We start from the raw sequence: 12,466 nt of genomic DNA, 5'->3' as shown, positions 1-12,466 counted from the left end.
CTGGATTTTCAGTTTCAGTCCAGAATTTTCTTTTCGGTGCATCCCTAAGCCAGACAATGAAGTGGTAGGCCTACACCACATCAATGTTTGGGTTAGTATATAGTGATAGGAGTTATGCTGCACTATTATCAGTGTCTGGCTCAATGTATAGTGATAGGGATTACGCCGTACCACCATCAATGTCTGCCTCAGTATATAGTGTTAGGTGTTATGCTGTACCTCCGTCAATGTCGGCCTCAGTATATAGTGATAGGTGTAATGCTGTACCACCGTCAATGTCTGCCTCAGTATAATAATGATAACAGTAATGCTGTACCAACTTCAATGTCTGCGCCAGTATATAACGATAGAAGCTATGCAGTTTTAACGTTTTTGTGTGTGGGCGGGGTGCCACATACAGGATCCACCCCAGGTGACAAATACTCTAGGTACGCCCATGCCCTAGTACTCGGTTATACAAAGGTGAAAAGAGGTATAGATAGGGTTGCCACCTGGCCGGTATTTCACCGGCACAGCCGGTATTTAGAGGGTGATTGGCAGGAGGGGGAGCGCCCAGAGCCAGGGCCGGACTGGCCCACTGGGATTGAAAGCCGCCTCCTCTGTCCGCCGGCTCCTAATGCTCCTAACGTCTTAAAAGGGGTGGGACGAAGAGCTGAGGCATGGCCATAGGGCGGCGCAGTGCGTGCACGCCGGCCCCTTTAATTTCATGAACGCTGGACTCCACTCGCTGCCCCCACCAGACACCAGGGAGTCAGAAGCAGTGGTAAGTCGGGGGGGGGGGGGTGTTATATAGGGGGCATAAGGCCTTTTTGGAGGCAGAGTGCCCCATGATATTCCTTTTTACCGCCTATATGCCAGTATGGCATATAGGGGTATAAGGCATTTCTGGGGGCAGAGTGTGTAGCTGTGTAGAAGAACTAAAACTACAAATAGGCACAGCCAAATTCAAGGTGAGGTTGCTGAAGAAGGTTTAATGTCAAAAGTAATTCACCATATCAAGACTAAGCACAGCAACAAGATACAAGGCAGAATTTCAAGGCAGAAAAAGGTTTCCATGTGCTCTCTGTGCCTATTTTTGAAAGCATTCATGCTTTCAACGGTGTTGTGTATATGAAACAAGCTCCCCAGTTGTTATATATACATATATATATATTTTTTAAACTTACCCTTCAAATGAGTATTTATTTGTGTTAGGCATGTCAAGAATATCCATGAATCCTCTATTCCCTGAAAAGAAGTCAGATAGGAATAATTAATTCATACACAACAAGCTCACACTCAAATTTTTTATTCTTAAATAAAAATGTTAATTTCTAGGTAGACATAACTAAAGGATGTATTAACCACCTGCACCTTGCAAATCATTTATTATACATGTTGAAATTTACAAAATTCAGCAAGACAGGGTTATTTCAACCCTTTTTTGTACCTGGATTTAAAACTGGCTTAACTATAGAAAAGAAAGGAAATATAACAAAACAGTGCTAAACCTATTCACCAATGTGAACCTATGTAACCCCTACTTACACTTTCAAAAATATACCCAAAAACAAAAAGTGATTCATGCGCTTATGGTGATAACAAAATAATAAAATGTGATAATTTTAAACCTGTTCTGAAAAAAGACTCCTTTTTCTAAGACAGCTCATAAAAGGAGAAAAACAAAACAAGAAAAAACCTGGTTTAGTATTCCAGATATCCTTTTTAGTAGTTATTATGCATCAAATGCACTCACATTCACCAAAAGGAAGCAGGCACTTCTTAGGGTCTTGTATAGAACTTCTTTGTAAAGAGGAGACTTTTGAGACCTCTAATACATGCTCATAACAAAGAAGGAGTGTGACAACCCATCTCTTTATCCCTTATGTTATTTTGGCCTGTGTTACAACCCATCCCTGCGGATTAAAGGCTCACAGACCCTGTATACCCCTAATGTTGGTCAGATCCCACTTTCCCTTACCGGGACCTAGCCGCAAATTCATGGAATGTGCGGCGGCTAGGAACTGCGGAGATGCTCGGCGAAAATTGGAACAGTGTCGCTACGGACGCCCTTTGCCCCACCACTTCGCTCTTTTGAGGGTACATTAAGCACGTGGTGGTTACAGAGAGGGAGCTCATTCGGGAACCCTGGTTTTATTACCAATTTTTAGGACCGGGGTTTACCCAGCTGCGGCTATGGAACTCTGGCCCGGCTACAGTGGCGGAACTACCAGGGTCGCAGGGGTCGTGACTGCGACCGGGCCCTGTAGTTCTGCCAGTCAGGGGGGCCCAAGGGGTGCCAAGTGGTCGTTTTCAGCAACCGCTCGGCGTCCTTCTGTCTCCTCTGCTCCCTGCCGCTGCCTGCCTCAGCGCTGCCCCGACTGCAGTGGTGGGAGCGTGAGGCATCTGTCTGGGGTGCCGGCATATGACATATATAATTGCTAACAGCAATCACACTCCTATCATGGCCAGGCAACCAGTAAATGCTAGAACCTGGGTATGCCTGGGCATGATAGGAGTGTGATTGCGGTTAACAATGATATATATATATATATATATATATATATATATATTAATATTGTTATTGAATTTATGTCCAATTTTGGTGTGTTACTTACTTTATTAAAAGTGTGAGATTTTTTTATTTTTTTTATGTTGGGGAGTCATTTTGGGTTTCGGCCAAGTAAATGCTGAATTTTCAGTTTCGGTCCAGAATAGGTGTTATGCTGTACCACCGTCATTTTCTGCCTCAGTATATAGTGATAGGTGTAATGCTGTACACCCCCGTCAATGTCTGCCTCAGTATATATTGAGAGGTCTTATGCCTTACCCCTGTCAATGTCTGCCTCAGTATATAGTGATAGGTGTTATGCTGTACCACCATCAATGTCTGCCTCAGTATATAATGATAACAGTAATGCTGTACCACCTTCAATGTCTGCGCCAGTATATAACGATAGAAGCTATGCAGTTTTAAAGTGTGTGTGTGGGGGGGGGGATGCCACATAGAGGATCCGCCCCAGGTGCCAAATACTCTAGGTACGCCCCTGGGGCTTGTGCAACGGTGGCCTGAAATGGGAATAAGAGGAATGGGACACCTTAGTTATGAAGAAAGGGAATATGATATTAATATAGAAATACATACAGGGACAATACCAGCCACTCTTACATGACCTGTTCATTAAAAGGATTGTGCAAAGAACAAGAAGCCACCCATTCCGGGTGAAGAAGGAAATTTTTACTTAAAGCAGCAAAATGTTTTTTGTTTTTTACAGTTAGAACAATAAAGATGTGGAATTCACTACCCACAGACATCATGCTTCAAATTCAATAGATGCCTGTAAATATCTACTAGTTGATTTTTAGCAATACAAAATATACGGTGATATAATTGGTCATAAAGATTAGTTATATTTTGTTCATCCAATGAGAAACCAGAAGGAATCCCCTCCCTTTCTGAGCGTAAATTGGAAATTGCTTTAATGTGAGGTATTTGACCCTCTACTCAATATACAGCATGGTTGACCTGAATTGACTCTTAATGGTGTATTTTTTCAACCTAATTTACTATGTTACTATGTTTCAGTCTTACGTACTGGCCTATAGAAGATTTTTAAGGTTTGACAGTTTCTCTAGTATTGGACTGCAACTGTAACTCTCAAATAAATAAATAAACTTACCAGTTGAGCCAGCAACAATAGCCTTCAATTTTCGTTTGTGTCTGTAAAATTCCAAATATTATTTTAGAAAACACTTCCTTAATTAGGTTATTTTTAATTGAAAAATACTTTAAAGGCAAGGAATCTACTTTGCAAGTGAGCTAAGGCCTCCTGAAACCAATACCCACTTATATAACTGTTGTGCTCATGAATGAGGTGTCTGAGTATGGGAAGTAAGGGAAGGAGAAAAGTTGGAAGATTTGTTTTGTGAGGCAACCCCAGAAACAGCTTGCTCAGAACATAAGATAATGGTGTACTTGCAGCTGATCTAATCCGATGCAGTATGCATCATATAGGTGACACGAGCAAGAGTGATAAATGTTATGTAATAAATGTATAATTGATCTAAATTCAATTTAAAGACTTAGTGGCAATGGGTATATACCCATAATTTTCTTAGGCATATCTGCCTTTGTATGGTTTTCCTTGCAGCTGTTTATATTAAGAATAAACCTTCACATATTTAAATAATCTCATGGTCATTGCCTCATTTGACTTTCACAGCCTATGTTTTTACAGTCTCATATGTATAGCAATAATTTTAGCAAATATTTAGATATTTAGATATATGGAGCCCCATTTTTTCACTTATCTAGAAGTGGCAGTGCAGCACACATACCAATTTTGTTCATCATTCAGACTGCTTTTATAGATAGAAGCATTTTTAGGTTTACTTACACAGTCCGGTAGTACCAGTTCATGAAAATAAACAGCATTGCGGCCAGAAAAAGGAGAATTGCCAAAATAATAATTGCCATCTGCAAAGATAAACACATTTCATTCTTTGTCATTGGTTCAACACCAACATCTTTTAATTGCTGTTAAAGAGAATGTATTATTTGGGCATACGCACCAAATCTGCAGGCTGCTATTGGGAAGTGTCTGTTTTTACCAAGGAGGCCAAATGCCACTGGGCATTTACTGTTACTGCCACTTGTAAATCTAGTCTCTTGGTGAGCGGCTGCATACACTCGGTCACATACTGTGATAGTGTAAGACCGTGGCGTGCATCCACATGTATTGAGCTGACTGATGCACATATGGTGTTTAATGTCCACTAGCCTTAAAGTGCCAAGGCTGATTTTAATCCCTGGTCTGGCCCAGATTTCCAAAAATGACTCTAGATTTCCAGCAATTTTTTTTTTGTTCTTTAAAGTACCGTATTTGCTCGATTATAAGACTAGGTTTTTTTTCAGAAAATATCCCTCGTCTTATAATCAGGCCTCAAATGCACATTGATTAATGGAACAAATGCAGCAAAACTAAGACCTGTGCAGGGGAAATAGCTTTACCTGTAAGGCAGATAGGTCCTCTGGAGCTTGGGCAGCTGCTGCAGGTTGGACATCCAGAACATTGTAGTTTCGGAAAAGATTTCGTAACTGCTCCTTATTTTCATCAATCATCTGAATAACCCTTAGTGGGTAAGAACACATTAGATTATTAAATCTTTTAGACAAATAACAGATCACTGCAGGGATCAAACACAAATAATACACAATTCTCCATAAATGCTGAGGAAGTAATAGCTAGATAATAGAAATCAAAATATACCGTATGTTGCTATTACTGTTATTCCTGGTGTGCACAAAAAAGACAATTCTAAGACAAACTAAAGGGTGCCAGTCTATATGTGGCAGTTTTTAACCCCAGACAATGGCAACCCTGATCTCTGTGCCACGATCTCTATCTTGATATCACATAAACTAAATATAAAAAAATGTTTTATGAATAGGTGGATAAATAAATGATTTTCAGAAAGTTAATTTATACAACAAAACTAGGACAAAAATATGCCACCTAGTATAGGTGGCATAGATAAACCATTTATGATGGTTTATGTTGTCTGGTAATGTCATGTGCAGGTTAATTAATTGGCAGCCTCACCCAGGGCTCCAAGTTTCATGGGGGACCAAAGCCAAATATATGCTGAAAGTACCCAGGTTTTAGTGTGCTGAAGGTATTGATGCCATAGTGTATGCATCACAAATTAGAATGCATTTCACCTAAGTATAAACAACTAATAGTAGCATTTCTCAAACCATGCAGTAATACATTTTATCCATGTTTTTGTGGTGCTTACATCCTGCCCCAAGCCAGTAGGTTGCGAGAGGGGAAAAAAAGACAAAACGGGGAGTAACTGGTGGGAAAAGAGCACAGCAGGAAGCCCTTTCAACTAGGTGACCATATAAGTGATAAATTGGTCCATGGCTTGCTTAAATATCTCTTCAAGCCTATTTTAAACATCAACGTCAAAGCCTAAAATACTTACCGTTCCACATCTAGAATTCTGTTGGTGTCTCGATTCACCACATGAAACAGAATATCAGTCTTTGCAAAGTTTACCCTGCCTTTTTTGTCAACGTGGAACTGTAGACAGTGAAGACAATTGTATATGTTTATTTTTTTATCTGCCACATTCATCTTACTCTTTAGTTATCTTTACAAATATAGCATCCTTCACAAATAGCATAAATATAAAGTTGCTATTACCTGGACATCATCTGTGTTCACAATTGCTCCTGTAATGTTGGACAACAGACGTATAAACTCCTCTTCAAACTCACGCACTCGGTCAGGTATCTCATTGATCACAATCTTTAAGCGCTGGTCATCCCTTAAGATATAAATTCCAACCACGGCTGTGTCATTGTGCCCTCCTAGATCAGCAGCCATAATGTCCAGCACAAAGTACCCAGGATTGTATGCTGTAAACAGGTCAAAAGTCCTAATAATACCATCAACACTCCCTGTAAGGAAAACCAGAAAATGATCCTCATTTATGGAGCTACATGCCTAAATCATGAAAACCTATTAAAGTAAGATTATGAAGAAAATACCAGCAAATTAACAAAAAATAGAATAATTGGTTGGGCAGTATCACTGAAGCTTAACCAATGACTATCACAGATAAGCACATGATCATCATAATTTTATATTAAATTCTCAAGAGGTGAAATATAATTTGTATATTACATTTTATCACAAGAAAAAAAATCTTAAAAAGAGTGATGTCCACTCAGATCATTTGCCTGCTGTGTTCCTCAGGTGCACTGCATACTTGTTACTTTTCACATTATACTTGCACACATCAGCCATGAACATCCATGCACCATTCCCACCAGTGCATACCCAAAGACAGTGATGGCGAACGCGTGGCACGCGTGCCGCTGTTGGCACGCCGAGCCGTCTCTGTGGGCACGCCGTGACTACAGTCATACACTGTAGTCACGGCGTCCCGCGGAACTACATCTCCCACAGTTCTCAGTGCTGAGCGCCGGGCGACTGGATATGACGTTTATATCCAGCCCCGGCGCTCAGCATAAACAGCTGTGCGCAGCCGCACTGCACAGACTGCGAGCGGCAAGGAAAGTTAGAACGGAAGAAGCAGACAGGAAGAAGCAGAAAGGAGGAAGCAGAAAGGAGGAAGAAAAGGTAAGATTTGTGGAGAACCAAGGTGGGTGGGTCTGATGTGGAGAACAAAGGTTGTGGGGGGTCTGATGTGGAGAACAAAGGTTGTGGGGGGTCTGATGTGGAGAACAAAGGTTGTGGGGTGGTCTGATGTGGAGAACAAAGGTGGGTTGGGGGGGTCTGATGTGGAGAATGAAGGTGGGTGGGGGGGTCTGATGGTAGATTTGTGTGTGCATATACATATGGTAAGGCATATGTATGGGCACTTGGGTAGGCATATGTGTGTGTATAGGGCAGCTGTGTATATGTGCGTTTTTTTCTAAACTAAAACCTCGTTATTCAGGTTTAATTGCAGTGTTGGCACTTTGAAAAAAATAAGTCGTTTTGGTTTGCAGTTTGGGCACTTGGGCTCAAAAAGGTTCGCCATCACTGCCCAAAGACCAATGTAATGATGCAGATACAGGTTGACATGAACCAGAACTTTGTGGTACTCCATTGTTCTGGTTCCTTTGACATGGAGACATTCTAGGATTGAGTATTTGTTTAGCTTTTCTTGACTTTAGTTTGGTTTTCTGGACAATGTTCCTGTGAACGTGAATGGGCAGCCTCAACCCAGGACAATGCATTGTCATGGAATGAAAATGAAGGAGGTCTCAACTGTGTTTGTCTGCTTGTGTGTCTGTGTAATGTCTTGTAATAGTTGGGTTAATTTGTTGAATCTGTCTGGTAATAGAGGGTTTAATTCTCTGAATCACCTCATGTCTGGTAATGATTGTATGTATATTATAATATAAATTAATGATTAAATCGGAAATCAACATGGTTCCCAGGGCTTCCTAATAATTAACATAAAATGAATGTGTATATGACAATGTGTATATGTGAATCAGTGAAATACATGCCATATATATATATATTTTAGACTTGCGCATTCGTCTTCGAGCGCGAAGAGGCCGTTTTTTTGTTCGTTCGGAAGACACGCGGAAGAGAATACAGTGAGAATACAGTGCCGGCAAAACGTAGGAGAAGACGAAGACTCACAACCATCGTCTTCGTTTCTGCCGCGCAGCCGCCATAATTTCAAACAGGAGTGAGCTGATCTCGTCTGTCCAATCAGCTCACTCTTGTGACGTCACGCTAAGGGTCTCGTCCAATGCCTGTGCTGCTGTTTTTTGAATTCTGAAGGCGCCTTTATAAGACCAGAGCTTGCCTGAGAGATCCATTCATTTTTCGCTGTGACTGCTTTGGCAACACTGCTGTGCTGCACCCGAGCGTTACAGAGAGATTGTTCTGTTCTGTGTGAGACTGGTAAGCCTTAGCCTGCCATTTCTCATAGTGTACTTCATCCTCACTTCAGTTCTACTTAATTAATATATTTAATAATAATAATTTGATTAATTTAATAATTTTGTTATTTAATTTGTCATCAACTGTAGTGTATAGTGCTGTTGAGTTGACAGTGCACCCAGTGCCTCAGTGGCACTGGGGTGCCCTTGCCCTGGGCTGGCACTAGTGCCTACTGCCTGTCCTGTTTAAATAAATTAAATAATAGAATTTATAAATAATAATTTAATAGAATATATAATAATTTAATAGTACATTATAATATTATATATATATTTGTCAGTCATATATATATTATATACTATAGTATACTAGTGTAGAGTGTACTGTAGACATTCAAGACATCTACTAGTGTCTAATCTAAAATCAGTAATATTAATAATTAATAATTGAATACATTACAAAATTATATATATATTTGTCAGTTATATATACTATAGTTAGTAATAGTATACTAGTGTAGAGTGTACTGTAGACATTCAAGACATCTACTAGTGTCTAATCTAAAATCATTAATTAATATCAATAATTCTATAATTCTTATCTTAATAGTTAATTAAATTAGCTATAAATAAAAGTAATAATATTAATTAATTACTACTAGCGTATAGTTCAGCTAATCTTATTAGTACTGGTGCTGCAGCTCTATAGTTTATGCTTTGTTTTAGCAACAGCAAGAGACCAAGTAAATTTTTCTTAATTAATAATCTTTCATTTTATTTCATTTGTTTTGCTCACCTCAGTCCATCAGTGAAGTGAACTTGTTGGGCTAGTGAGTGCAGCCACATAAGTGCTGTGTTCTTTTTTGATCAGCAAGCAGTGACGTTAACTGTTTTGCAAAGATTTTCTCATGTATTTTACATTTTATTTTAATTTTATTAAAAGTACCCTTAGTGTTTTGCTCACCTCAGTCCATCAGTAAAGTGAACTTGTTGGGCTAGTGAGTGCAGCCGCATAAGTGCTGTGTGTTTCAGCAAGCAGTGAAGCTAACTGTTTTGCTGTGACATCTTATTTTATTTCTAATTTCTTTTCAAGAAAAATTGACTGTGTGACGACAACAACTGTACTAAGCAAAGCTTCAAGCTAATAGCTGTAGTACTAAAATAATTCTAATCTTTAATCTTCTTAATCTAAAATATATTATATAATATAATATAAATTCTAATTCATAATCTATAATATATATAAGTAATTCTAATTCATAAACTATAGTCTATCTATAATCCCTAATATAAGTAATTCTAATCTATTAATAATATATTATATATAACTTAACCTCACTTTAGTTTAGTGGGCTTGAGAGCGTCTGCCTAGAGTTAGACTAGAATACTAATATAGCTTTAGGTTTAGCATAGTAGTAGGATAGGCTCTTAGGCCCATGTAAATTCAAAGTCTTTAATTTTTTTATCCCCCCCTTTTTTTTTTTTTTTTACGTTTTTTTAAACACTACACTACACACACAACACAAAATTTGAAATGGATCCTCCTTTTGGGACTAAGGAGGGACAAGCTCCATCTACCACCAGCACCACCACCAGTTCTAAGATGCAGCCTTTGCGTCAGTCTAGTCGGCCAAGTAGGCCAAGCTCTCGCTTATCATTTGGGGAAGCATTGCTTGAAGGATCATCAAGTAAAGGAAAGGCACCAAAAGCAGGCAGTAGTGGTGCTGCTAGGCCCACAAGCTCTATGTTTTTTTATGGAAAGCCTAAAGCACCAGAAGCACATTCAAAGTTAAAGGGTAGCACAACTAGTACTTCTACTAGCCCAGTGAGTAAAAAGAAGTTCTTTTGCCCCAAGCAGCATCTTCCCCATCCACGAGCAGCATGCAAGGTACCAAGCAGAGCCAAATTAGCAGCAAGACTCAGAGGGGTCCCAAACCAAAGCAATCTCATTCCTTTGTAGGGAAAACCAACACCACCAACACCACCCCCACCTCTACCACCACTAGTGCTGCGCCTACTGTTCCCACCGGTACCGCCACGCCATGTCCTCCTAGTACCTCTAGCAAACCACCAAGTCCTTACAAAATTTTTGTAAAGACAGTTAGAGAGAGGGCTACACATAGTGGAACTCCACCTAGCGAGGCAGCAGAGGAGCCTGAGACTGAGAGGCCAAGTGCAGAGTCTGTTCTTCCTGCTCGCACTACAACTAGTCACGAGTCTCACGACGATATCAGTCTTATCTCCAGCCTACAAAAAACAAAAACTGTCTGCGCTTCTTACCCTAATAGAGTTGGCAACAAATATATAAACATAATATCAATGAGAGGTTTTGGTTATATGAATTGGCCAAAGCATAATTAAGCTCACCCGCCACGTCAAGGCACACTCTCAATAGGGTGAGAACCTACTCTCACTTCCTACATAGTGGACACACAAAGCAGTTTATACTGCTACCAAAACCTTATTAATGTGTTGGGGGAGGTGCAATTAAACCTCCTCCCCATTAACCCCTGGACAGCAAGCTGCAACCAGACTGATGAGGAGCCAACAACCTCAAATATGTGCAAACAGGGAAAAGAAAAAATGTCGGTGCGCTAAGCTAGTCACAGGCTCAAATAATACAAATATGTAATACGAGGCCTACCAAACAGGTGTAAGCATGCAGCAAGAAACAGTGTATTGGCTGTACAATGTATACAAAAAACAAAAACTGTCTGCGCTTCTTACCCTAATAGAGTTGGCAACAAATATATAAACATAATATCAATGAGAGGTTTTGGTTATATGAATTGGCCAAAGCATAATTAAGCTCACCCGCCACGTCAAGGCACACTCTCAATAGGGTGAGAACCTACTCTCACTTCCTACATAGTGGACACACAAAGCAGTTTATACTGCTACCAAAACCTTATTAATGTGTTGGGGGAGGTGCAATTAAACCTTGGGGAGGAGGTTTAATTGCACCTCCCCCAACACATTAATAAGGTTTTGGTAGCAGTATAAACTGCTTTGTGTGTCCACTATGTAGGAAGTGAGAGTAGGTTCTCACCCTATTGAGAGTGTGCCTTGACGTGGCGGGTGAGCTTAATTATGCTTTGGCCAATTCATATAACCAAAACCTCTCATTGATATTATGTTTATATATTTGTTGCCAACTCTATTAGGGTAAGAAGCGCAGACAGTTTTTGTTTTTTGTATACATTGTACAGCCAATACACTGTTTCTTGCTGCATGCTTACACCTGTTTGGTAGGCCTCGTATTACATATTTGTATTATTTGAGCCTGTGACTAGCTTAGCGCACCGACATTTTTTCTTTTCCCTGTTTATCTCCAGCCTAGCAGGAATTCCATTCGATCTGGCTAATGAAGAACTAGACTTTTCCTTTTCTATTTTTCAATGCTGCTGGTGGTGGTGCCAGCGTCTCTTTTCACCTCCCCCGGGTTAGCCCCCCATATTAAGAATTTTTACAAAAGATCATTGCGTTTGTTAGATCTTTGTTAGATCAGGTTTGATCAACAGTTTGTTTCGTTAGATCTACTGTAAAATAGGCAATATTAACAATCTTTTTCAGGGGGGGCTAACCCGTAGCCAGCCCCCCCTCAACAAAAATTTCAACAAAATCTTACTGATTATGATAGCTCTGCGTTAGATCAGGTTTGATCAGACAAAATTTTTGTTAGATCTAGTCTAATTACTGAGATATTGCATATTTAATGAGGGGGGGCTGGCCCCCCTCAACTGAAATTTGGAAAATAAATTATGGATTTTGGTAGATATTCGTTAGATCCGGTTAGATCAACTGTTTTTTTCGTTAGATCTACCACCCAGGAGGCGGTATTCACAATCCTATTTTGTGTGCGGGGGATGGGTATACACACGGGCTGTCCCCCCCTCAACTGAAATTTGGATTTTTTTTATGGATTTTGGTAGATATTCATTAGATCCGGTTAGATCAACTGCTTTTTTCGTTAGATCTATCACACAGGAGGCGGTATTCACAATCCTATTTTATGTGTAGGGGATGGGTATACATACGGGCTGGCCCCCCCTCAACTGAAATTTGGATTTTTTT

The 12,466-nt window shown here is 39.9% G+C and overlaps 1 protein-coding gene across 1 annotated transcript in view; it reads right to left on the bottom strand.

The window, feature by feature from the left end:
* LOC149281345 (cadherin-23-like) overlaps positions 1–12,466 on the bottom strand; it is a 389,535-nt gene that overhangs the window by 11,993 nt on the left and 365,076 nt on the right. Inside the window, exons 60-65 of the mRNA XM_089499393.1 lie at positions 6,189–6,445; positions 5,968–6,065; positions 4,991–5,111; positions 4,377–4,456; positions 3,660–3,700; positions 1,167–1,227 (exon numbers count right to left, since the gene is read on the bottom strand). Coding sequence (XP_089355519.1) covers positions 1,167–1,227; positions 3,660–3,700; positions 4,377–4,456; positions 4,991–5,111; positions 5,968–6,065; positions 6,189–6,445 — 658 coding nt within the window. The remainder of the gene's footprint in view (positions 1–1,166; positions 1,228–3,659; positions 3,701–4,376; positions 4,457–4,990; positions 5,112–5,967; positions 6,066–6,188; positions 6,446–12,466) is intronic.

The sequence above is a fragment of the Sceloporus occidentalis genome, unplaced genomic scaffold (assembly GCF_023333645.1).
Source record: "Sceloporus occidentalis isolate IW3139 unplaced genomic scaffold, rSceOcc1.0.p SCAF_134, whole genome shotgun sequence".
NCBI classification, from domain to species: Eukaryota; Metazoa; Chordata; class Lepidosauria; order Squamata; family Phrynosomatidae; genus Sceloporus; species Sceloporus occidentalis.
Note: the sequence above shows the minus strand (reverse complement) of the source record. Positions and strands in the feature narration are given on the sequence as shown.